We start from the raw sequence: 24558 nt of genomic DNA on the forward strand, positions 1-24558 counted from the left end.
TTTCGCTGGAGGTGGGTCTGTTCGTGAACAGATTCTCCGGCGAAGGGCTTTCCTGTCGCCGGAGTTTTTAGAGAGAGATGACACATTTAAAAAAAATTAGAGAGAGAGAGAGGAATGCTGAATAATATATTATTTTTATTTTAGTGTTTAAAGGTCGTCGACCGAAAAATTGGTTGGCGGAGACCTTCGCCGGTGAAGATGATGAGGTGGCGAGAAGATGAGGTGGCAGAGAGAGGCGATGAGTTGGATGAGAGAGAGGTGATGACTAGTTAACGGTGTTGTAACGGATCTAAAAAGGGAGTCATCTGAGTATTTTTGCTAAAGTAGGGGGCTAGGCAGGAAGTCGGTCACAAAATTGGGGGCTATTTGGTAAATAACCCTAAAATAATAACGAAAATAACATGAACAAATGAAAGAGTGAAAAACGTATAAAAACATACATCTAAAAATAACAAAATTTAGCAGAACAAATGTTAAAAAGTAAAAAAAAAAGGGTTATTTTGCGAGAAGGTCGTACATAAGTACCGTGTTTTGAGAAAGGGGCATGACCGTTTATTATTTTGCGAAGGGGTCGTGGACTAGGATTGACCGTTAATAAATGTTAGATTTAACTTCACGTTAGATGAAAAGTTAACGTCCTTAAGTAGATGTAACGATGTTACCTTAAATAAATTCGATGAGCGCTATTCCTCCACATAGATGGCTAAAATCTTAATTTATGTGGAATGTATACATTATGTTATTTATTTGCATGGAGTTATCAAGGCATAAAAAAATGTATGTGTTGTACAATTCGTGACTACAATGGAAGTGACTACAATGCATTGTAGTGCACAACATTAGTTTTTTGTTTGTGCACTAAAATGACCAATTTATCAACTATTTTAATAAGATCATTTTGGTTGATCTAATAATTTAGAAGAAAACTGAAATTACCTGAGTTCTTAACAGAAGTAGCTAAAAAATCTAGAAAAATAATAGACAATGTCATAGATTGTATAAAGTTTACTTAAATATAATCATAAATTTTTAAGTAATGTAGAATTAACGGTGTTCAAATTTAATTGTGTTCAAATTTAACGGCGTTAAAACTTTACTGGTCAATACTAGTCCACGACCCCTTTGCAAAATAATAAAAGGTCATGCTCCTTTGACAAACCCTGGTACTTATGTACGACCCTTTCGCAAAATAACCCAAAAAAAAAACTGGAAAAATATAAATGAAGACAAGGATATAAACGTCATTTTTTGATTAGTTAGTGTTCTTCTGGTATTTTCACACGTAGTGTGTGGTAGTACCAATATTTTTGTCAAAATGTCATTTTCTTTCTTTCCTTTTTTACCTATTGATTTATTCGGCTTGTGAGAAAGCATGTTTTCAATATTTCAACAAAAAAAAAACATGTTTTCAATGGATACAAAATTTCAATAGATTGTTGGGGTCAATATCTCTAATGGGACACTCTAAATTTCCTAGTTGTCAAGTGTCACTATGGAGACACTTTAAATTTTTTTAGTCTCCAATAGAGATCTCTAAAACACTTCTATTTAATATACATGACACTCTTAAATTCAATAGAGATAAAGTATTGACACTTCGAGAGTCTCAAGTAGACATTCTAATTTGAGAGTGTCTCTCTTGAGAGTCTCTATTAATAAATACTCCATATCATAATAGAGTGTCTAGTAGAGTGTTCCAGTGGAGAAGATTTTTTTAACAAAACCTCTATGAATCTTAAGTGACACTCTAAGTTTTAGAATTTGATTGTCCCATTGAGATGCTCTTATGGGGAAGGGTTGGCGTCTCAAAATGAAAGGTCCCACTCTTGAACACTTACGGAACTATCTCCTTGAGGGGAATAGTCTCTGCCACGACCTACACATTTTTATAATTTTGACACTTTTTTCTTTAATATAGTTTTGACCTTCTTTATTCACTCGAAAACCTCATGGGTTGAAAAGCAGCCCTATAATCTCAAAGTTTGGCTCATGACCTTACTCAATATCATTGTTTTAGGCGAAGGTAACTCAAAATCATTGTTTTAGGCGAAGGTAACTCAAAATCATCATGTAATTTTAATTTTATATTATTGCGTTTTAGAAATATTTAATGTAGTATAACTCTACCGATAAGAAGCAGTATTAAATTGTCTGCAATCCAAGTAGATTAAAATAATTTTTCTTCTTTCTTAAACACAAATATTTAACAACAATCATTTTAATCTTTACAATAAAAAAAATATACTTTCAAGTTTCAATTTAGATTAAGTCAAATAAAATTTAGAGACTTAAGCAAGCTGATTGAATTGGTTAAAACTATCTTGAATATTAAAAATCTATTATAGTATAGATAAGCTTAAAGGCTTTCACACATATGCATTAGAGAAGCCCAATAAAAAATAAGCACGTCACACTACCCATGCTAGTAGACCCCTTCTTGCTCCCTATATAAAGTACTCATTCATAAGCATCTTACTCCATAACTCAAACCAATTGAACTTCCACTCCTTCCTCCCAACAAACTATCTTCACTCAAACCCTAGACCTTCAACTACATTTCAAACAATCTAAAATCCCTACCAAGCCATGAATACCACATCATCTTCATCAGCGATCCACCCTATCTTTCCCGGTGGATCTGTCCATTCCGTGCGTTCCGAATCCAACCAAGAGCCATCTCCTAGGACTGTAAGCACCATTCCCCATTCCGAGAAGAACCTACCCATGCGTAACCTCCCTGGAACCTATGGTTTACCATTTTTTGGTGCCGTGAAAGACCGCCTAGACTTCTTTTACTTCCAAGGCAGAGAAAAGTTTTTCCAATCTCGTGTTGACAAGTATAACTCCACTGTCTTTCGCTCTAATATGCCACCAGGTCCTTTCATTGCTAAAGACCCTAAAGTCATTGTTCTTCTTGATGCTAAAAGTTTTCCTATTCTTTTCGACATTTCAAAAGTCGATAAGACGGATCTTTTTACGGGTACTTACATGCCATCTACTAAGCTCACTGGTGGGTACCGAATTCTATCTTATCTTGATCCATCTGAACCTATGCATACCAAGCTTAAAACCCTTATTTTTTACTTACTTAGTTCTAGACGTGAGTTCTTCATTCCTCAATTCAAAACCACTTTTACCGAGCTCTTTGAAACTATTGAGAAAACAATAGCAACTAGTGGGAAAGTTGCTTATAATGATCTAAATGATCAAGCTTGTTTTAATTTCTTAGGTGGTGCTTATTTTTCAAAGAACCCAACCGAGACCAAACTCGGTACAGATGGACCTAAACATATACAAACATGGGTGGGCTTGAACCTTCATCCAATTCTATCTCTTGGTCTACCATGGTTTATTGAAGACCCACTTCTTCATACCTTCCCATTACCTGCATTTCTTGCAAAATCAAGTTATCAAAAGCTTTATGATTACTTTTCTGAATCTGCAACTCAAATTCTTGATGAGGCAGAAAAATTAGGTATCAACAAAGATGAAGCTTGTCATAATATTCTCTTTGCTACATGTTTTAATACATTTGGAGGAATGAAAATTCTTTTCCCAAACTTGTTAAAATGGATTGGGAAAGCAGGACCCAAATTACAAAACAAGTTGGGTAAGGAAATTAGAACAATAGTCGAATCTAACGGCGGAAAGTTAACAATGAAGTCAATGGAAGAAATGCCGTTAATGAAGTCAGTCGTATACGAAACGTTACGTATCGAACCACCCGTCCCGTTACAATATGCAAGAGCTAAGAAAGATTTAGTGATTGAAAACCATGAAAATGCATTTGAGATTAAGAAAGGAGAGATGTTATTTGGGTTTCAACCATTTGCCACAAAAGACCCCAAAATATTTGAGAATGGTGAAGAGTTCATAGGGGATAGGTTTATGGGACCGGAAGGTGAGAAATTGTTGAAGTATGTATTATGGTCTAACGGACCAGAGACTGAAGAACCGTCAGTGGGTAATAAACAATGTGCAGGTAAGGATTTTGTGGTGTTTGTGTCAAGATTATTGGTGGTGGAATTGTTTCTTCGTTATGAGTCATTCGAAGTTGAAGTGGATACTTCTCCGTTAGGTTCTGCCGTTACAATTACTTCTGTTAAACGTGCCAGTACTTGATAGAAATAAAGAGAGCCATTATAGATGTGGGGGATGAGAAATGAAGTGTGGGGTCATGGAAAAGGGGACCTTGATTTTCTACGTACATATTAATATAAAATGAATAAATGGGTAGCCACCCTTTCATGTTTTTCTATTTTCAAGAAGATATGAATGTATGGATGAATTGAAATGATGTAATAAAGTGGGAGATTTTAGCAATATTTGGTGACTTATGAGATTCAATAATTTAGGGGATACAGTATTAATACTGTGATACCGACACAATCTAATCTTCTTTCTACTATTTCGTGTGCATTTTAATGAACAATCTGTTTAAAGCAAATAGACTTTCAAAGACTTTTAAAGATGTCTTTGTAATTATTAAAGGCGCCTACCATCTTCATAAGAGGAAAATTTGTGAGTGAAGGCGCCTACCTCAAGGCAAACATGGAGGAAAACTTGTGAGTGAAAGAGGATCCTTTAAAGCTTTAGGAGACGCGTGATGAAAGAGATTTTCTTGATAAAATAAATCCTCGTTTTTCAATAATGGAGGAAGAAAATTTCGATGAGACAGATCAAGAAGAAGAAATTCAACTGACTAACACAAGCTCGAATAAGTTGTCCGAAATTACCATGGTCGATACTGTTGAAGGAGATTTTCTTGATAAAATAAATCCTAGTTTTTCAATAATGGAGGAAGAAAATTTCGATGAGACAGATCAAGAAGAAGAAATTCAACTGACTAACACAAGCTCGAATAAGTTGTTTGATCCATATATGATTCCGGGAGACGAATTAGTTGTGTCGAATCATAAAATAATTTCTCCTCTATTGATTTCTTCATGGCTTTCAACTTCAAAGAATCATACAAACGAATCTTCATGGCCATCCATTGTTTTTCCAAGAACAAGACAGGTTGTATATGTGACCTCTTTCGTCAAACTAAAAGACGACGGGCGATGTCGCAATTTACTAGACGTATCTATGTTGGTATTGCTTTTGCGAGTATCTTGGCAATATATGTTTCACATTATAATTGGTGATATTGTCAATATTTTTCTTCTTCGGATTTTCGTCAATTTTCGTGAAAAGTGGGAACTAAGGATTGCCTTCAAACTCGTCGCCGAAGTTACTTTCAACATCGCTGATATATATCCTCATTACTTGGACGATCCGCTTTATGACAACACCAACTTGGGGGCAAGTTGTTCCGCAGCGGGGGAGTATGATGGAGACCATCTTCCTATTGGGCCTCACGGCCATGGTGATAGTGGGCCTCACGGTCAAGAAGCTACATTAGCGTAGTTTCTATAATTAAGTATTTAGGGTTTCCATAATTATGAGTCTTAGCAATCAAGGAAAGTATTATTAGTAGTTATCTTATTTCCTTATTTGAGTCTATCTAGGAAAGTACAATCTCTATATAAGAGAAGTCTAGTCTGTCTTTGTTAACCAGATCAGAGAATATTATCAACCAAGTTTATTATTAATCAAGTTATTAATCAAGTTTATTGTTTATCGTTATTTTATCAGTTTTATTTCGTTAGTTTAGTTTATTAAGAATGGTGGATTCCATTACTTTTACGCTTCCGCAACAATCTACATCACGCGTTTATAAATTTCCGTAAAGCAAAATGTAATATTGTGAATATTTGGTAATATTGTATTTTGGATTGTCAATCGTAGATTATAAGAGAGTAGGTGTACATGTATAGTATTTGTTTGTTGTTGATATTAGTTCTTTTAGTAATCTTGGTTTGTTGATCAAAAGAAGTTTGAGTTAATCGATTGAACATGGTTGAACCAACGATAAATTGGTGATTATGAAGATTGGTGGACGATTAATTTACTATTGGTTTCGTGGATTCATAATACTATTGAACCGACTTTAGGATCTACAATCTCGCATGTGGAGGTAGCATAGGTTTTTTGGGAATGATATTCGAAATCAATTTTCTATCACTAGTTAGCCACGAGTTCAACAATTGAAGTTTGAACTTGCTAATTGCGAGCAAAGAGGTATGACTACTATAGACTACTATAAACGACTTAAGAAAGTTTGTGATGAACTTGGATATTATGAACAGTTATCGACGTTCAAATGTGGAAGGTGTACCTGTGATATCATATCAGTTTTGGAGAAGAAACGGGAAGAAGAAAAAGCACACTCATTCCTTATGGGGTTAGACGAGAATGTCAATGGCACGGGAAAATCTAATATCTTAGCTCAAACCCACATCCTAATCTGAACGAGGTGTACTCAACGTTGATTCAAGAAGAACAAGTCAATTGTTTTCTCGAGAAAAGCAGGAATCGGGAGATATATTCATGGCTCTTGATGTTAAAACACAGACAAATGGACGAGAAATCCAACTTGGTGTGTTCATATTGCAACCGCAATGGATATGAATCAGAGAGTTTTTTTTACCTTAAATGTATATCTTGGATGGTGAGGTGATTGACCTCGCAAAAATGGCAAAGCAAACAAACAAGGAAGAAGTCAATCGAGTTCCCGAAGAGATTGAAGTCATCGAGGTGGTCACCGTTCTATCACTGTTCAAACTGACTCAAACGAACATAGAATAATGATTAAGGTAAACGACTCAATAACACCACCAAAGTTTGATGCCGAACAGAGGCAGCCGCTTCTTCAGACGGTAGACAGAACAAAACTTGCTACAACTGAGAAGATGATAGGTAAGTTGAATGTCTTGGATTATAGACACGGGTGTTTCTAACCACATGACGCGAACATTTAGTGATCTTCATCATGTTAGAAAGATCAACTCGTGTCCCGTACAATTACTGGAGGAAAGTGTGACTATGGCCGAGAAAGAAAAACCTATTATTCTTGATGAAAATTTCGTTATGGAAAATGTCTTACATGTACTGTTTTTTTTAGAGAAGAAATGCAAACATATTTAAAGGTTGGGCAGAATTTGCTAAAACAATCATCTATATATTAAGTTCAACATATATGTATGATCCAATAGACATAAAAAGTCTTCATGATTATGATTTTCACGTGTTTTACTTTTGTTGTCTCACTGGGGCGTATTCCTCTTGTGAAGGGTGGGGGAAAGTTCCTCTTTAGAGGTCATTATTTCATATAATCAGTAAGAAAAGTCTAACTTTGACATATTAAAGATAAAACGAATTTATGGCTAGTAGTCAGGGACGGTCTTGGTCAAAAGCGAGCAAAGCCTTGCTTTGGGATACCAGTTCTGGGGTCCTTAAGCTAATTTTCTAACAGAACTAGTGAGATAATTAGTGAGGCCACCCTTCTAAAGGGAATTTGTAAGGGCACCCCCTACTTCACAAATTAAACAGAACACCACTATTCATCGTGGGAAAGTGGCCCAATCTGGATCAATTCATTTTTCACCCCTCTTTCCTGTTCAATTTTAAGTAGCACCCCAAGGTTATGACCAGATTCTTTTCTACCCTTCTATCTTTTGTTACTTCAACTTTAATCATTTTTTCTTAGGTTTCACTCAAGCAACTTTTGGGTTGGGTTAGAAGGTTAAGATTAATACGAGGATTATGATAGAAAACATACCACATTCATCATAAAGTTGTCTTCAAATTATACTTTGCAACCACATATAGGTTGAATGTAGAAAATAACTAATAATTTTAAGCTAGCGTACCCTAAGTTAGAATTATGACTCCGGCCCCCCGCAAGTTCCTTTAGATTTCAAACTAATCCAACCCTATGTTTAAGTAAAAAATAAAAGACTTCAACATTTCTACCAACCAACTTTCATCTTATTCTTTCTTTGAGAACTTTCATCTTGTCATGAGTCTAAAATTTTACCACTGAATCTCAGTTTTACATGATTATTAGGCTAATCAGTGTTTGTTTGATTATTTATTCTTTTTGTGTAAGCCTAAACCCTAGTCATTTGAATCTGATTCGTTCAAACAAGACATGCAGTCGATCTGTGATCGGTCTTTTGATATAATTTGGAAGAAACCTTACTTTTTAACAATACTTGAGTCGTCATTTGAATGAATTGTTGCTTTTTTGTAGTTGAAGAGTCTATCCAATTTTCTTGTGGTAACAATATGAAACTGATCATTAACTTCAATTAATTACATTCTCCAATAAACTGTTTGATGATGGTGAACTTTGTTCACTGAACCATGGATCATGAACAGATACAGGAGAGCTATCTTTCAATTCTTCAATAGAAGTAGGAATATTGTTACTCCTCTGTGACAACACTAATCTCTGGCTATCCATCACCTTCTTAACCGTTAACCCTTTTGATTTCTCACTTTCATCGCACACAGACGAACACATTGAAGCGGCCGAGGATGCTATGCCGATATTTTCCTCCATTGATGCCCAAGCACTCTGCCTGATATTTTCTAGTTCACTAGCTACTTCCATCATTGAAGGTCTCATGTCCCTGTGAAAAGCAAGGCATCTAAATGCCATTTCTGCCACTTTATGCACAGAGGAAAGTGTCCAGGCATCTCTATTTGGTTCAAGATATGGATCTATAATCTCGTCGATACAACCCTTACCAATTTTTTCTATGGCAAGTGCAGCTAAATTCACCTCGCTTTGTGGCCGAGAGAAATCCACCACCTTTAGTGCAGTTATAATCTCAACCAGAACCACCCCAAAGCTATAAACATCACTTTTATCTGAAAGGTGAAAGTTTTGATGGTATTGAGGATCAACATACCCTGGTGTCCCTTGTGGAGCAGTCGAGATATGGGACGAGTCCGTAATTCCCACTCCCACTCTAGAAAGACCAAAATCTGCGACTTTTGAGTTGAAGTTGAAGTCTAAGAGTATGTTGCTGGACTTAATGTCTCTGTGAAATATAGGTGGATTTTTGGCCGAGTGGAGATGAGCAATAGCTTGTGCAGTTTCAGTGGCGATGGTTAGGCGGATAGTCCAAGGAAGGGCCTTCCCTCTCTCCCTTAGTAGATGCTGAGCTAAGGTGCCATTAGGCATGTATTCGTAAACAAGTATCTGCTCACTTCTTTCTACACAGTAACCTAAAAGACGAACAAGATTAGGATGGCTCACGGATGATAGGAGCTTGACCTCATTCATTACTTGCTCTATGCCGTCAGTATCACGATGCCTGATTTTCTTTATGGCGACCCATTCATCGTTGTGAAATTTCCCAGCGTAAACAGTCCCGTAAGCCCCTGTTCCTAGCCTATGTTCTTCTGAGAAGTTGTTTGTGGCTTTCTCGATTTCTCTGTAGCTGTAAAATGGTATGCTTGAGCTACCCATTGTTTGGGATAATAGTTTTTTAGTGTTCCTTTGGTGACTGGAAGTGGATCGTCGTCTGATGCAGTAGCAGAGAAGAGCCAAACCAGCCATAAAAAAGGCTCCAGCTACGATACCTGAAATGTACAAAATTAAGTTGAGATTTTCAACCTTGAGAGTAAAAGATACCATATTTGAGAACCCATCTTGTGCCTTAGGTTGTGCTTCCGTAGCAACAAACTACTTAACTAACTAAGCAAGTCAAAATATTGGGAAACTTCAGGGTTTTAATGGTTATGAAATTAATAGTTATGAGATAAAGAAAGAAGATTACCTCCAACTAGAACAACAACTCTAGTAGTTCCTCCACACTGCCCGGACATGTACTTAGAAGGATTACAGCTGGAAGAAGCTGCTAGGTGGAAAAGTGAAATCGTCAGCAGAGATAAATGCTGATTTCGCATAAAATTTGGAAGTGACAAACACAATGACTCAAGCTCTCACAGACATTCAGAAGTTTTAAGTTTGACACCAAATTACATAGAGGTTCAATACTTCAATGGTAAAATGGCATAACCGTAGTGTAGTGTTAGTAAATCGTTAAGAGTCAATATTTTGTTCGTGACAGTTTAATCGCTTGACTACCAGCATTATTTCCATTGCAGATCACGATGGGCATGGAATCAGGGAGACTTCTCCGGTTGATCGGTACCATTTCCCCCAACGAGCTACTAGAATTATCATAATGGACAGGTCAAATCAGAAATATGTCATTGTGTCCTAATAGTATATAATCTAGAAATATAACTTGTTTTAAATCGAGCAGAAGATGCTAATAACATCTCTATTCTATTCAAGACCCCTGCGTTTTTTAGGTTCTTACATCAAACTTATATTACACTTCACTTACAACAAATTTAATCTATATAGAGATGATCCAAATGCTAGGTTCTAGCAGGATCACCTGCTCATCATGTAGATCACTTCATGTAGGACCTACAAACCAGTTGTGAGTTGTAAAGACAAGTTGGGTGTAACATGCAAAAAGAAGACCATGAATTGAATTAAAAATGTGTTAATGTTCTGACTTTTTCTTTTTAATCTTAATTAGGTTTCTTAGTTATGAACTTTTGACTTTGATCAAGCATCTTATATTCTAAGCCACCTGCATTAGAGAATTATTATCATCCTAGGAAGCTTCTTCAAAACATATAAACCTTTAAAAAATCCACCCTACCAAATCAAAAATCAAAGTTTAGCTCAACAACAATGCTTGTCAACTTGTCTATACACAATAGTTGACATAACAAAATCTGACAACTCATTTACTATTCTCAATATTCGAAGATTCGTAAACGTCAGATGACGTCGTATCAATTGTTATACATAATAAAATTGTATTATATTAGTATATTATTATTCATTCAAACATAATTTCATCAAGGGTGGATTTCTTTCTAAATAAAGAGATTAATCTATTTATAGTTCTAATGATCGTAAACCCAACACCCACTTTGACTTCAACCATTCACCTATCGTATTTCATCGTTTTATAGAGATGTGTATCAATCTCGAGAATTCCCTGAGAATTTCAAAGTGAACAAATTGGTGTCGAGTGGGAGATGATCCTTCAACAAAAAAAGGGTGGGAGATGATCTAGGTAGTCTTTTTTTGTTGAAAGGAGGTGATCTAGCTAGTTATATCAGGAAAGATAAACCATTGGAAAGAAAAAGTCAAAGTCAAAATCAGTGAACATTATCTTTCGTCATTAAGCGTGAGAAGACCGCAATCTCAAGATGGAGTAGTTTTCAACTTTCCAACTCTGACCAGCCCCATTCCAAATACTTCCTTCACTATTTTTTTTTTTTTTTTGAATTGTCAGCGTGTCTCGAACCTTAAAAATCTCCTCCTTGCTCGACCATAGGGTTGAAGGGTATTTTGGTAAACTTCCCAAGCTCTAGTAAATGCTAGGTTGTTGAGAATTTGATAGAATCATAGACATTTCATGAACCTTTGAGAATAATTTTCAAAAATGACCATAATACACTTAAACAAATAAAACCAAAATTAGGTCTTTTTCCTACCTACATTTCATACCTAAAACTTCCATGTTTAGTTTGCTTAATTGTGTAATTAAATTTAATAAATAAAGTAACTAAATTTAACGACTAGTGAGTAAATCTGAGATCTTACCTTTCCGGCAACCTTTCCCTCTACGAAATCCATCTCCTTCATAACCATCTTCACATCGGCACCGGAATCCTGATCGATTATTGAACGGCGAAATCAAATCCGTACAATTTGAATGAGATGAACAGAGATGATCAGAGCAAGATCCTTCTAACCACCATTCAAGTTGAAGTGTTTGAAATTGTAAAGAAACTGAAGAAGAATTAAAATCAGATTTCATATTTCCTAGGGCAATTGATGAGAATAACGTTTTACAACCACTTCGATTAATACTCCCAAAATCCATGAAATTTTTCTTCATCAATTTTTCTTCTTCTTCTTCCTCTGAATTGGAAAAACAGCTCAAATTATTACAACTATTGAACTCGAAATTAGTTTCCACAACAGTTGTTGGTACTTTACATTTATGAATCTTAGAACTGCAATTTCCTAATAACAATCCGTTTTGATATGTTAATTGATAATTCCGATTGAAGAGATCTTTTAGGGTTTCAATTTGACGGTCACATCTCTCTGGTAAATCAACTATGAGATTATCAGATGTTACGTTCCGTACCTGGAAATCGCCTATGTAAATTTTTCCATTTTTGTTACAATTTAAACGAATTTCACAGTCACCTGAGAAACCAAACGGAAATGGAAGTTGATTCTCGGCGCCGGCGCCGCATGATCGGTTACAAGAAGACGAAGCTTGAGAGACAATCAATGAGATAATCAAAATCGAGACGAGTAGAAGAAAGTGATAGTTCATTTCTTTTTACCCCTTAAAATTGAAGATCAGATTCGAATTTGAACTAGAAAACATGAAATAACTGTGCAATCCTAAGTAGATTATAGTAGCTTGAATAAGTCGAAGTGAAACCCTAAAATGATTTTCTTCATCTGTTTCTGTAGCACTTGTAAGGTTCATAAAGATGATGAAGAATAAGAGGAAAACCCTATGGCTATGAAGTTCATTCAATAAAGCTTCTTTCTCTCTCTCTATCTCTTCTTCCACTTTCTCTCACCGTGATTATTTTGGTCGAAGGACTAGAAGGAAAAAGATGCATGAAAGTATTTTATTGATCATTTTACCGAAATTGCCCTTTCATAGATTAGTCAATTGATTTGGTATTGCCCCCCAATAACAGAAAAACATAATTCATGATTAGAGGAGGTTGACTAATCCATAATTTTATTTGATCGAGTATTAACACTTACACAAGTTTCTAGACAATTGTGATATGGGATATTATTAGTAATGTTTTCTATTTTTTTGTAATTAAAGATTTAAATTGAAGAAAGTCTAACCCCACAATTTTTTTTGGTTTTTTTGTTGAAAGGTCTAAACCCACACTTGATAGCCCGATAGTAACACATGTTCTCTATTATCCATTTATCCCGCGGTACGTGGGGCGTGGGAGAGGGGGTGTTATTTTTTGTCTCAAAGAACAAGGTCATTGTCTCAAAGACTAAAAGTCAAGGGCCCTCCTCTTAACAAAAAAAAAAAGTCAAGGGCCCTCCCACACAACTAACTCATAAATAAAATTTTGAAAACCTAAGCCATTCAAAGAAATTAATTGTAATTTAGCGGGTAACACTTCTCTAAACAAATACTAGTATAAGATAATGAGTTTAATACTTGGTCAACAAAAAAAAAATAGTTTAATGCTCTTACCTTCCTAAGGATGTGCACGAATAGATTTTAAGTTATTGGCAAATGAACTCAATGTAAGTAGTAAAATTCTTGGTTTAAGAGCACCAAAGTATAGTTAAATTTTTCATTTAGATTTACCTAAGACATAAAAGAATCCTATCTAATTAAAATTATGTACCCTTACAAATCAAGATTCCTTTACCCAAACAACCCAAAGTGTTATCTACTCAAATCTAATAAGACCTCTTTGCAAAGGAAAAACAAAACTTATTGAATGGAGTTGGGCTAACTTTATGTTTTGTTGAATAAGAAATGAGGCATTAAAGTTTGAACCTTCATACTTTTCCGGCTCACTCACAAAGTATTTAATATCTATCTCAATGGTCAAAAGTCAAAACTGCAAGTTTGGCACACCAATTCAGGTAAAATTTCAATAAATCTTCTTGGTCCCACTATAGTGCTCCTCCAGTACTTGAATTCATAATTTCTCTCACTATAACTTCAAAGGCAAGAAATTAAATGAGTACTCTTCTAGGTTAGACCCTCTTCTTTTTCTTTTGAGAAATGAGAATTGAATAAAGATCACAATATCTATGCTAAAGTAAGTTGAGTTAGAAATACAATATCTAATGGCTGTCACTGTTACATATTTAGTGTGAGATGTAATTAAACATGTCCCTATTGTTTTAACTACACACCTTCCACTTTGACTTTCATCTTTGGGAAATTAAAGAAAAAGATGATAAACCAGGGTAGCAATTACTCAACTTCCACCCATGCAGATTTAAGGAGGGGAGTTATTTCAAGCTTCAGATGTTGAAATAACATCTTAAGTATTTGTCAGACAATCGCTATTATGATACATTTTTTCCTTTAGATATTTTAGTTGTAAAGATATTTCGATTGTTCACTAGGATCCTATGGCCTTGTCTTTATCGTCTCCGAACTAGGTGTCTTCGCATGTCTTATTCAGAGACTGCCTTAGAAACTAATGCCGTACTACATATGCAAGCTTTTTGTTTCTATACAGATCTAAGTGATTCTAACCAAAAGTACAAGTTATGCAGGTAAGAGTTTCTTAGTTTGGAGGGGCTAAAAATACCCGAAAAAATTGATGTTAGCCCGTGGGGGATGAGATTGACTAAGGGCTAAGGCCAATCTCCTTTTACCCCCAAACATCTATTGGCCTCCGGGCACAGATCGACCCATCCAAAACCCAAAGCAAGGCTTTGGACTCGGATCAGTCTCCCACAACAAGAACTTTCGTGAGCCCAAAAATACTAAATGGTCTCCCCCAGCTTGCCCTAATCTCAAAATAAATACGGATGCTTCATTTATATCCTGTAATGAACCTTTTTTTGTTGAAAATCCTGTAATGAACCTATAGGTACTATCTTATTATTCATAATTCGTTCGTTACCAGATATAAATGAATCCTATCTCAAAGAAGAGAATTCATTCGCCCACTTTAGTTATAATTTCTTCCCCTCTTCATCGACTTTCTCTTCCATCACGATCTTTATCGACTCAAATATTTGAGATAGCTAGGGAGAGTGTTAATGAATTATTTGATACAGTACATATCAGCATGATAATCATGAATTTGCCAAATATTTCATTTCTGGATATTCATACAGGTGTACTTGTTCAATTGTTTAATACATCTATGCTAATAAAACTCAAATATTTGTGAAATTCTTCTTCATGTTAGGTTAATCCCACATTCGTTGTGGAAGGGGCAGGGGGTGTGTTAATAAGTGTGGGAGAAGTCTTACCTCTTAAACTAGCTTTTGGGGTGAAAGAAGCCCAATACCACCCACACTTTATTTGGTCAAGCCTTAGTGCAGTTAAGAGTTGGGTATTCAGAGAGTAGGACATTTGAAATCAATCAATAGCGCCACCAAAAGAGGACCATGATTTAATGAACAAGTTCAGAGTTGCCTATTGAGAGAGTGGGACATTTGAAATCAAACCTCATAAATTTGACCTCGACCTAATACAGTAGTAGATTTTCACAAGATATGCAAGAGCCCTCCCATTGTATCACATGAAGGTCTACCGCTACGACTATTATCTCGAACTCAATGAACCATAGACTGACGTCGACTTCATTAAATAATGGTCCTCTTTTTCGAGAGTTTTCAACTTTTCGAAACAAGTGGATTAGAAGGATTACCAGAATATTAAGTTCAGAAAATCGCAAAAATCAAAATGACCTAAAAAGAACTTTATTGATGCATCGGAGGACAAGATTCGTTGTTCAATTTGTCTGCCCATTTAAAATTCAATTGTTCTCTGATGATGACTAATTCAGTAACTAACAAATAAACCTTTCGATTTGAGTTTGAACATTTGTTTTTTTCTAAGGATCTTCAACTTGGGGATACAGTTTGAAGCTTGCCTCTCAATATGTTTCATCTCCTATTCGTTGTCAGGTAACTTTGTTCTATATTTGGAATTCAATTGTTTAGTAGGCTCAATTGAAATTGGAGTCCTACTAAATTAGTCCTTTTGATCCCACTGGTGAACTTTCTTCTTGCTCGGTTGACTCAGGTAGAACAATAACGTAAAAGTAGGAGAAGCTCGGACGCCTAAGTCAGTTGGGTATTTTTGCAGTTTAAGGAAGCAATTTAATGAGTGAGAGTGGACAAGACGACCTTATCCTTCTTTTTTTGTTGAAAAGATGACTTTATCCTTCACTAAGGAAAATCTGATATCCTTATATAGGTTTTGTAAGCTTGTGACATGCACGACCAAGATAAGATAGTGAAAAGACGCCGGTCTATATGGTAGTCACGTACGTATGGTCGTTTGAGAGAATAATATTTGTTGAGTGTGTATCTCCTGATACCTAACGGTTTGTCTATGAAAGGTGGGTCTTTGGCTCTATCTGGCCTTCTACATGACTAATGTTCTTCAGGTAGAACTAAGTTTGAGACGTCGAGTTTGGTCCAGTACACCACTCACTTTTGTTTCAAAACAAAGTAGGGCGCAAGTGCCGAACTGACACTTCTCTCTTACCTCGAGGCATACCAGGGCTCAACGTGCCGAGATGATCTCTGCGTACCTTCATTCAGTGTTACGGGACCGAACTAGATAAACTTCCTTACTACTAATGTAGAGTATTAAATCTTGTGTCAGGTTCTAACTAATTAACAGGACTGATATTTCTTGATTTTACTTAAACATGAAGCTATCAAACAACAAAGAAAAAAACAATCAAAAGTAACATGATAAGAGCTGTAAAGTATGAAGTGAATGTTTCATGTTGTCCACTTGGGGAAACTTTTAGTAAAGTTTGAGAAAGTGTCAAATATGTTGAATCTCAGAAACAACCATTTGACATTGTCATTAAGTAAGTAATACACTATAACTATTAACAAAAACCATTTCGTATCGTGGCAAAAAGAAAAACGAAAAAAAAATAGATATATGTGGTTCATGTATAAACTCAAACTTAAAATATAACGTGTTCAGTTCTTAATGGGAAAGCTTACGGGCATGACTTCCCATTGATCCTATTCGAGCACGTGAGCTAAGTCCGTGTAACCGCTGGCTTCTGCTGCCCACAGAGTCCGAGTCATGACCCAGAGGAATGATCGAATCCCCTCCTTCTAGGATTCTAAGGACCTAAAAACAAATAACAATAACAATTTTTAGTTTCTACCAACTAAAAAGACACAGACACACACAAATACCTACTATATAGTACTAAATTGAGAGTGATGAAGTAGAGTTATGGACAGAGGTGAAAGACCTTAGACATAGAGGGTCGAGACTCAGGGTCTCGCCGTAGGCATAACGAAGCAGCTTGAGCCATGGCTCTTAGTTGATACGAAAAGTTTTGAAGTTGATTGGAATGAAGGCATGGATCAAGCAATTGATAATTATTTATTGATAGGTCTTGAGTTTCTTCTTCTAGTACCAACCGAGGGCGAGAGCATTCGGCTAAGAATTGCTGTCCTTTGGAACGAGCCATACCAATTGTCTTTCTACCTGTAATTAGCTCTAATAACACCACCCCAAATGCATAAACATCTGCTTTTTCAGTAATTTTTTGCCCCTCTGTGAACTCTGGTGCAAGATACCTGAAAAATAAGTTACTACTATCATCTTATAATCATCACGATAGGCGACCAAATGTTACCACCATATATTTGATTAAAATGTACCCGACTGCTCCAATTAGACGCTCCTCGAATTGAGCAGATCCCGGTTTCCATTTTGCTAGTCCAAAATTCCCAACCTAGAGTAGACAATCTTCATGATTCTAAAACTGAAATTAATATAACTACAAAAGACTTCAACCTAGAAGAACATAAATACCAGTGGTTCGAAGTCGTGGGTAAGGAGAATATTGTTAGGCCTCACGTCTCTATGTATAATGCACCCCACTCTGCAATCTTCATGTAGGTACCTCAAACCTCTTGCCGCCCCAATCGCAATCTTAACCCGTGATTTCCAATCTAGAGGGGTTCTCTTGTTTCCTGCTCAAGGAAAACGGATATGATTATATGTCGAAAAAATGCAGAGTTATGTGGTAGATGGAAGTGAAAGAGAGATTACCATACAAGTGGGAGTCCAAAGAGCCATTACATACATACTCATAAACTAAGACTCTCCTACTAACTTCTGTGCAATAACCAACTAGCATCACAACATTTCTATGTTGTGCACAGCTCAAAACCCCAACCTCCCTACGAAACTCGGAATCTCCTTGAGACCAACCTGTGTTTAGCTTCTTCACAGCCACAACTTGACCATCTCGTAATATACCTCGGTGCACAGACCCAAAACCATCTTCTGCTAATATATTCTTCTTCGAAAACCCATTTGTGGCTTCGTCAAGCTCCCTATAATCGAATGACTTTGGTGGTTTCCCAAAGGTGGGTGCTTTATGCTGACAAATTGAACATAGAGGAGGAGGAGCTGACAAAATTCTGCTTAGAAAGACTGCATCTCTTACATCAGAGTTGAAAATATGATCTAGATGGGTACGGTTTGATATGGGTTTTGGGATCTTTTCTTCAACGTCAAATTGAACAAACTTCTCTCTTAGAGTCCTAGAATTATGACTTGTCTTCTTGCTTGTAGATTTGTAGTTTCGAGAAATGGTATGCTTTCGACGAGTCAAATATTCATTCTCACTATAACAAGATAATGAAGATGACAAATTTGTTGAAATTCGATCTTCGTTATTTATGCCAAATGATGCAACAGATTGATCTGAATCCACACGTCTATGCATTAGCTTTGAGTTCCCTGCAGAATGTCCTTCAAAAAGTGGGTTTCTTTCAGATACAAAGAAAGGAGATTTCTCGGGTTCAGAAGTTGATAGAGACGATTCTTCGGTGGTTGTTCGTGTGAATGTTAGTTCCTCAGGACTGGTCACAGGAGTTGAATGTTTAATTCTTTTTTCAATCAACTCTTTGGCATCTAATCCCATTGTTGAAGAGAAAGATGGTTCAGTTTCCCCTGATCCACCCAAGTTAAGTCTAATGATTTTGGCTTCTGAATGTTTCATCACAACAATGTTACAGTTTAAATTCTCCAAACAATGCTTCTCTTCCTGCTTCAAGTGTCTGTGACAACATAAGCATTTACCTAGTATTAGATATGTGTTCTAACCCAACTCGGCCGGTTACTAATTACGTTAGTCCGGACGGTAAGAGACACGAAACAATTACTATTAAAGTATAATATATAGTCTAAAGTGCAGAATTTGTATCGAAAGGTGTCATTCTATCTATTTACATAAAAACAAAAAAAAAGTTCCCCCAATTCTCAATAACATAATAGGAAAAAGATGTTTAAAAAATTCAAAATGTGTTCCCCAAAGATAATCAAACTCTTCATCTATGAAATAATTTGTTAAAGAAAAATAAATTTCCGTTAAAACTATTTTCCCTACTTGCTAAATAATCAGAACCTTAGTCGGTGTTGAAAATTCGATAATTTTCCCTACAGATTTTGAACTAATATTGGAATTTTAGTTACTAGTCAATGTGAATTTTGCACTTTATAATTTCTCAAAATTTAGACATTATCAAACAAATCTATAAGCCAAAAAAATGGGGCCCTAACTTGTGTTTTGCTCTAAAATGGTGAAGCATATGCTACCAACCATATTAAAGAAAATTGAAAATCAAGAAAACAAATCATATAAAAATAATTAAAAAAAAATTAATACTTTATCATTTAATTACTTGTCTAATATGACCCAATTCGCTCCAGCTTTCTTTGATTCCTCTGCCACCACACCGGCCGGCGATCCTGACACCATTTTGATCTTTATTCCCACCTAAACAATCACATTTACAAGTACAAACTTCATTAATTAGTTGAATAAAAATAAACCATCTGCTAATTCAATTATTAATTTAATAAATTAGTTAACAAATAAAAAATTGCTGTCAGATTCCGGTCACCGGAATCCGACAACTTAACTAACTAACTCCCTGACAACATAAAAGTGTCAGAATAAGGACGAATAATAATGATTATTTCGGTTCTTGAAATGACAAAAATACCCATGAAAAAAAACGGTTTTTTATAGGGTAAGATTATTGACACGGCTCTCACCTTGTTCTGATCTTGAAACTGAAGAACCATCTGTGAGCAAGAATCTAAAACTTGGTGCATCCGGTCCGGCAAATTTTCCCGGTCAATACCGGCACAGTCTCCGACGATTCTCGTAAAACTCCATAATTTTCTCCCTACAATTTAAAAATACAAATAATTGAAGAGAGAGAGAGAAGCAGAGAAAACTTAGAGAGGGAGAGAGAATTGATGAAAATTACCTCTGGGTTCGCCTGAAAAGACAGCAAGAAGAGTTATCCGGTCACCGGGACGAGCTATATGAGTGAGAACCCAAGTCAATGCAGCCTTAGAGATCTCCTTCTCTGCTCTAACTGCCACCACAATCTTCACTGGTATCCTCCCCATACCGAAATTCTTTATGCTTCTAATTCCATGGAATTCTTCAGAAATTTGAATAATGGATTTGGCTGAATTTGAAAAAAAAAAGGTTTGGGTTTGGGTTTGGTCTTGTTGTTTACCCTTCACACCAATTTCAGAGAGAGAAAGTAGAAAGAGAGAAGAAAGAAAGAACCGCCATGTGACTACTTCGGGTATTTAAACTCCCCTAATTAATAAGGAAATAAACGGATTTAAGAAGGAAATAAACGGATTTAAGAAGGAAATAAACGGGTTAATTCTAGCTCTCACAAATTCATTATATTTTGGCCTCCATATTGTCCACTTAGACTTGTTAGTAGTCCCCTAGCAGGTTAGAAATGAGTTTGTTAAAAATAAATTATTTTTGGTTTTCCCAACTTTACCTTTCTTCTTTCAAATAAATCTTTTCTTTACTATCTACTTTTTATCCTATCTCTTCTCCCTCTTTTTCGAGTGGCCTATCAAAATTAGGGTGATTTTATAGGCAATGTCAAAGTTGTTACAGACAATCTCGTTGAAGGTAATCCCTAGTTTAGTTAAAGGCATTCTGTGTTTAAGGGGCAATATCTCAACCAGTGTTTGACTTAATGGCAATCCCTAGTTTAGTTAAAGGCATTCTGTGTTTAAGGGGCAATATCTCAACCAGTGTTTGACTTAATGGCGAAGATTGCAGTTCGATCGTTGATGTCTGTTGGCGGGCTCCGACCAGCGACCAGCAACCTTCTCCTCCTCTTCCTCCTCCTCTCATTATTGCGGATGAAGGAGAGCTCATCGCTTTATTACCAACAAAGGGGAGCACCCTCTTCGCCAATAGAGAGAGATAAGAGGAAAGAAGAAGGAAAGTGATGTAGATTCTTGCGGAAGCGTAATAATAGAAGAACTCATTGATAAATCTAACGATAAACTAAAATAAACAATAATAACTGAAGTAATAAAAGAGAAAAGATGCAATCAAGGAGGATTTTTATTTGATATTCAATTCGATGATTAATTAGACAGACCGAACTTCTCTTATATAGAGATTGTAATTTCCTAGATAGACTCAAATAAAGAAAAAAGATAACTATTAAGGATACTTTCCTTGATTGCTAAGACTCATAATTATAGAAACTCTAAATACTTAATTCTAGAAACTATGCTAATAGTCTCTTGGCCGTGAGGCCCAATATCATCATGGCTGTGAGGCCCTATGGGCGGATGGTCGCCATCAGAAAGAGAAGAAGATGAAGAAGGAATGTTTTTTTAGTTAAGTAACTTTTTAACGGGTAAGCGAACTTAACCCTTAAAGATAACGTCGTCTTTAGCAAACTTGGTCATAATAAACTGACCAGAGAAAGCCGTTTTCTTCTCTAGAGAGAGAAACCGAGATCTCCCCTAGCGAGAATTTCCGAGATCTTCATATATTCCGGAGGAGGTTTCCTTCTCTGGAATTCCTCTTGTTATGTATATATTTTTCTTTTAATCTATAATAATTTTTTGAAAGTAGAGAGCAATTCATTTTTCAGTTCTTCAGTTTTCATCATCTCTTCTTCTTCTCTCTGTAATGAGGTACCATCTCTCCAAACTGTCTCTTTCAATTACAACCCATGCCTACACTAATGATCTATAATGATCTAGGAAATTAGATAAACCAGACTTGAGGAGATAATTATAGATATTAGGTAACGGCAGTTTCAAGCAAGAGTAATTCTGGGTTGGCGAAATCTTTGAGAAGTTTTGAGAGATTTTCAAGAAAACATGAAAGAAGAGGAAAAAACTAAAAGATATTTTTCATATCCGAATTTCCTTCTCTTCCTCATCAATCTGGGTTTCCGTATCTTTATGATAAGAAGAAAATATCAATGGAGGAAGGAAGATTATACATAAACAACAAGAAGACAAAGTTATGGAATCACTCAACGTTCAACTTTGAAATCAAATGTCAATGTCTCCGGTGACATTCATAAATTCTTCCTCGAGAAACTTGGTGGGGTTCTTGATGAAACCGTAACTCGTGTCTACTTGGTTCATCCTGATTACATATAATTATGTATAGTAAAGTTCACAACTTTTAGGGTCTTCTCATTTGTGATCTTTATGGTCTTTTTATTTTGTGACCTTTAGGATCTTTTTCTTTTGTTTCTGCAATATTGTACTCATTTACCTTCATGTGTGTCTTTACTTTTGTAAGTTTCGTGTTGTACTTTACGATCCATTTTGTACCAAATGACTCAAAAGTCCCAAACCGTGTGATGTATTGGATTGAATTCCTACATATAAACCAAATCCTAACCACAGTTTGATTAACAAACCATAGTTTATTTTGTGGTTTGACTATAATATATGGCATTGTACTTTGGTAGGATATCTTCTTTTTTTTTTTTTTTTGAAAGAGGATATCATTGTTTCTGGGTGTTCTTAGCATAAACCCCATGCTTTTTTACTCTTTAAATAAATAAAACGGATTATAATAATCAACCGACGTTATTTACTAATTATTGTGAAAGACTGACTAATCACCCTCTGAATGGCTCTATATGAAAACAGAGTGGCCGAAATTTTTGGTCAAATTTGACAAATTAGAAGGCACTGTGATTTAATTAGTAAAGAAAGATGAATGGGGTCAGCTAAGAAGCTACCATGTACTTTGGAATAAAGAAGAAGAAAAAGCATTACTAGAGCACTCCCTCTTTACGTAAAGAGCTCTTTGACGTTGAGGGTAGATAACCTACTACTAAAAGCTACTGTCAATGGAGTGAAGGGTAAATATGGAAATGTAAAATTAATGGGGTCACTCTGGAAATTGTGCCAGATATTAGAGAGAGAGAGAGAGAGAGACAGGATGAGTATCAGTTAAGATTTTGTTTCAATATGATGAGACTTTCTTGATTATGACAGATACTAGAATAATCAGTACAAAACCAAGATATATTTCAGTGCTCATGGGTCGGGTTAGACCAATGCAACATAAACGGGTCGGGTCTACTTCAACAAATATTTATATCTGTATATACATTGAAAGAAATGTTATAGGATGGTGCGGACTAGCCTTCCGGGCTGCTAGTGATACTGTCCGCTTTGGCACCCTCACGGTTTTAAAAGGCCTCACTAGGCAAGGGGCTTAACCTCCTAAGAGGAGCACCACACTCCTGTCTCCCACCAATGTGGGATTGCTTTACAACACACCCTCCCAAGACCACATCACAGTAGAGCGAATCGTGCTGATAACGTATTATAAGATCGTGCTGCTAGTGATACTGTCCGCTTTGGCACACTTGGGCCTCACGGTTTTAGAAGACCTCACTAGGGGAAGGTGCTTAACCTCTTAAGAGGAACACCACATTCCTGTCTCCCACCAATGTGGGATTGCTTTACAACACACCCTCCCAAGACCACGTCACAATAGAGTGAATCGTGCTTATAACGTGTTATAGGATGGTGCAGACCAACCTTCCAGGCTGCTAGTGATAATGTCCGCTTTGGCACACCTGGACCTCACGGTTTTAAAAGGACTCTCTAGGGAAGGGTGCTTAACCTCTTAAGAGGAGCACCACACTCCTGTCTCCCACCAATTTGGGATTGGTTTACAACACACCCTCCCAAGACCACATCACAGTAGAGCGAATCGTGAGGCCCAGTTATGCCAAAGGGGACAATATCACTAGTAGCCCGGAAAGCTGGTCCGCACAATCCTATAACAATAAAGCTATTTGTTTCAATATAAGAGAGAAAATGGCAAATGAAGATCTTCAACAACAAAAAAAAAAAATCTTCATAAAAAAAAAAAGAAAAACAAAACAACAAAAAAAATGGTAAATGAAGCTAAATACTTGCTTAATAAAGCTATTTGTTCAACAATATTTTTGTTCTTATTTAAATAGTACGAAAAAGATGTCGTTTTTTTTTCAAGTGTTGTTAATCAATGTAATATTAAAAAATAAAATTATTTACTTCACACTAAAAAAAACTTATTTATATTTTCTATAAGATAGTAGTAACGATTTTTTCAAGGCAATTTCTTTACTGAAAATATTTTTACGATATAAAAAAAAAATTTTGTTCTCACCACAAACGAACATGACGGCCCAAACATTTGGGAGGCCCCAAGCAAAGTTAAAATTTGGGGCCCTAATATAGTGCAAATTTTAAAAAATAAATAATAGTTTTAATAATAATGCTTAGAAGAGAAACCGAACCCCTGACCTCTTACACAAAACCATCCTCCTATCCACTAAGCTACAACTTAACTCAAGTTTTAAATCTATTTGAAATATAATTATTATTTTGTAAATATCATACAAAATTCGAAACTTGAAGCTCTTAATTACGTAAGGGCCCAAAGCGACCGCTTTGGTGGTTTTGGGTCCGGACCGTCCCTGAAACGAGAGAGAATTTTTTTTATCGCTTATATAAAAAAAAGGAGTATTGTCTTCTCTCCAACAGTTTATACTTTACA

The 24558-nt window shown here is 36.0% G+C and overlaps 3 protein-coding genes across 4 annotated transcripts; 1 reads left to right on the plus strand and 2 right to left on the minus strand.

Annotated features, from left to right (window-relative positions):
• The first annotated feature begins 1327 nt into the window (after positions 1-1327).
• Positions 1328-4323, plus strand: LOC147533032 (allene oxide synthase CYP74A2-like). Its single transcript, XM_086648665.1, has one exon. It carries the CDS (start codon positions 2587-2589, stop codon positions 4120-4122), a length of 1536 nt encoding a protein of 511 aa, XP_086504791.1. The 5' UTR covers positions 1328-2586; the 3' UTR covers positions 4123-4323.
• Positions 4324-8086: 3763 nt separating this feature from the next.
• On the minus strand, positions 8087-12779 carry LOC147533033 (Protein kinase superfamily protein). The gene is made up of 3 exons (XM_086646978.1): positions 11534-12779; positions 9675-9752; positions 8087-9477 (listed from the first exon to the last, which is right to left on the minus strand). Exons 1-3 carry the CDS (start codon positions 12279-12281, stop codon positions 8192-8194), a joined length of 2112 nt encoding a protein of 703 aa, XP_086503104.1. The 5' UTR covers positions 12282-12779; the 3' UTR covers positions 8087-8191.
• A 3637-nt stretch (positions 12780-16416) lies between these two features.
• LOC147533034 (inactive protein kinase SELMODRAFT_444075-like) lies at positions 16417-21108 on the minus strand. 2 transcript variants are annotated; one of them, XM_086646976.1, is made up of 9 exons: positions 20716-21108; positions 19967-20650; positions 19749-19882; positions 19373-19467; positions 17733-18748; positions 17493-17653; positions 17339-17412; positions 16924-17254; positions 16417-16796 (listed from the first exon to the last, which is right to left on the minus strand). In XM_086646976.1, the coding sequence occupies exons 2-9, from the start codon at positions 20109-20111 to the stop codon at positions 16647-16649; spliced, it is 2106 nt and encodes a 701-aa protein (XP_086503102.1). In that variant the 5' UTR covers positions 20112-20650; positions 20716-21108; the 3' UTR covers positions 16417-16646. The 2 variants fall into 2 exon arrangements, with proteins under 2 accessions (XP_086503102.1, XP_086503103.1); XM_086646977.1 differs by lacking the exon at positions 20716-21108 and having other exon boundaries at positions 19357-19467; positions 19967-20574.
• Between the last annotated feature and the right edge of the window lie 3450 nt (positions 21109-24558).

Source organism: Eschscholzia californica, unplaced genomic scaffold (genome assembly GCF_041429995.1).
Source record: "Eschscholzia californica isolate CP2 unplaced genomic scaffold, dmEscCali1.0.p SCAF_6, whole genome shotgun sequence".
In the NCBI taxonomy this organism is placed as follows: Eukaryota; Viridiplantae; Streptophyta; class Magnoliopsida; order Ranunculales; family Papaveraceae; genus Eschscholzia; species Eschscholzia californica.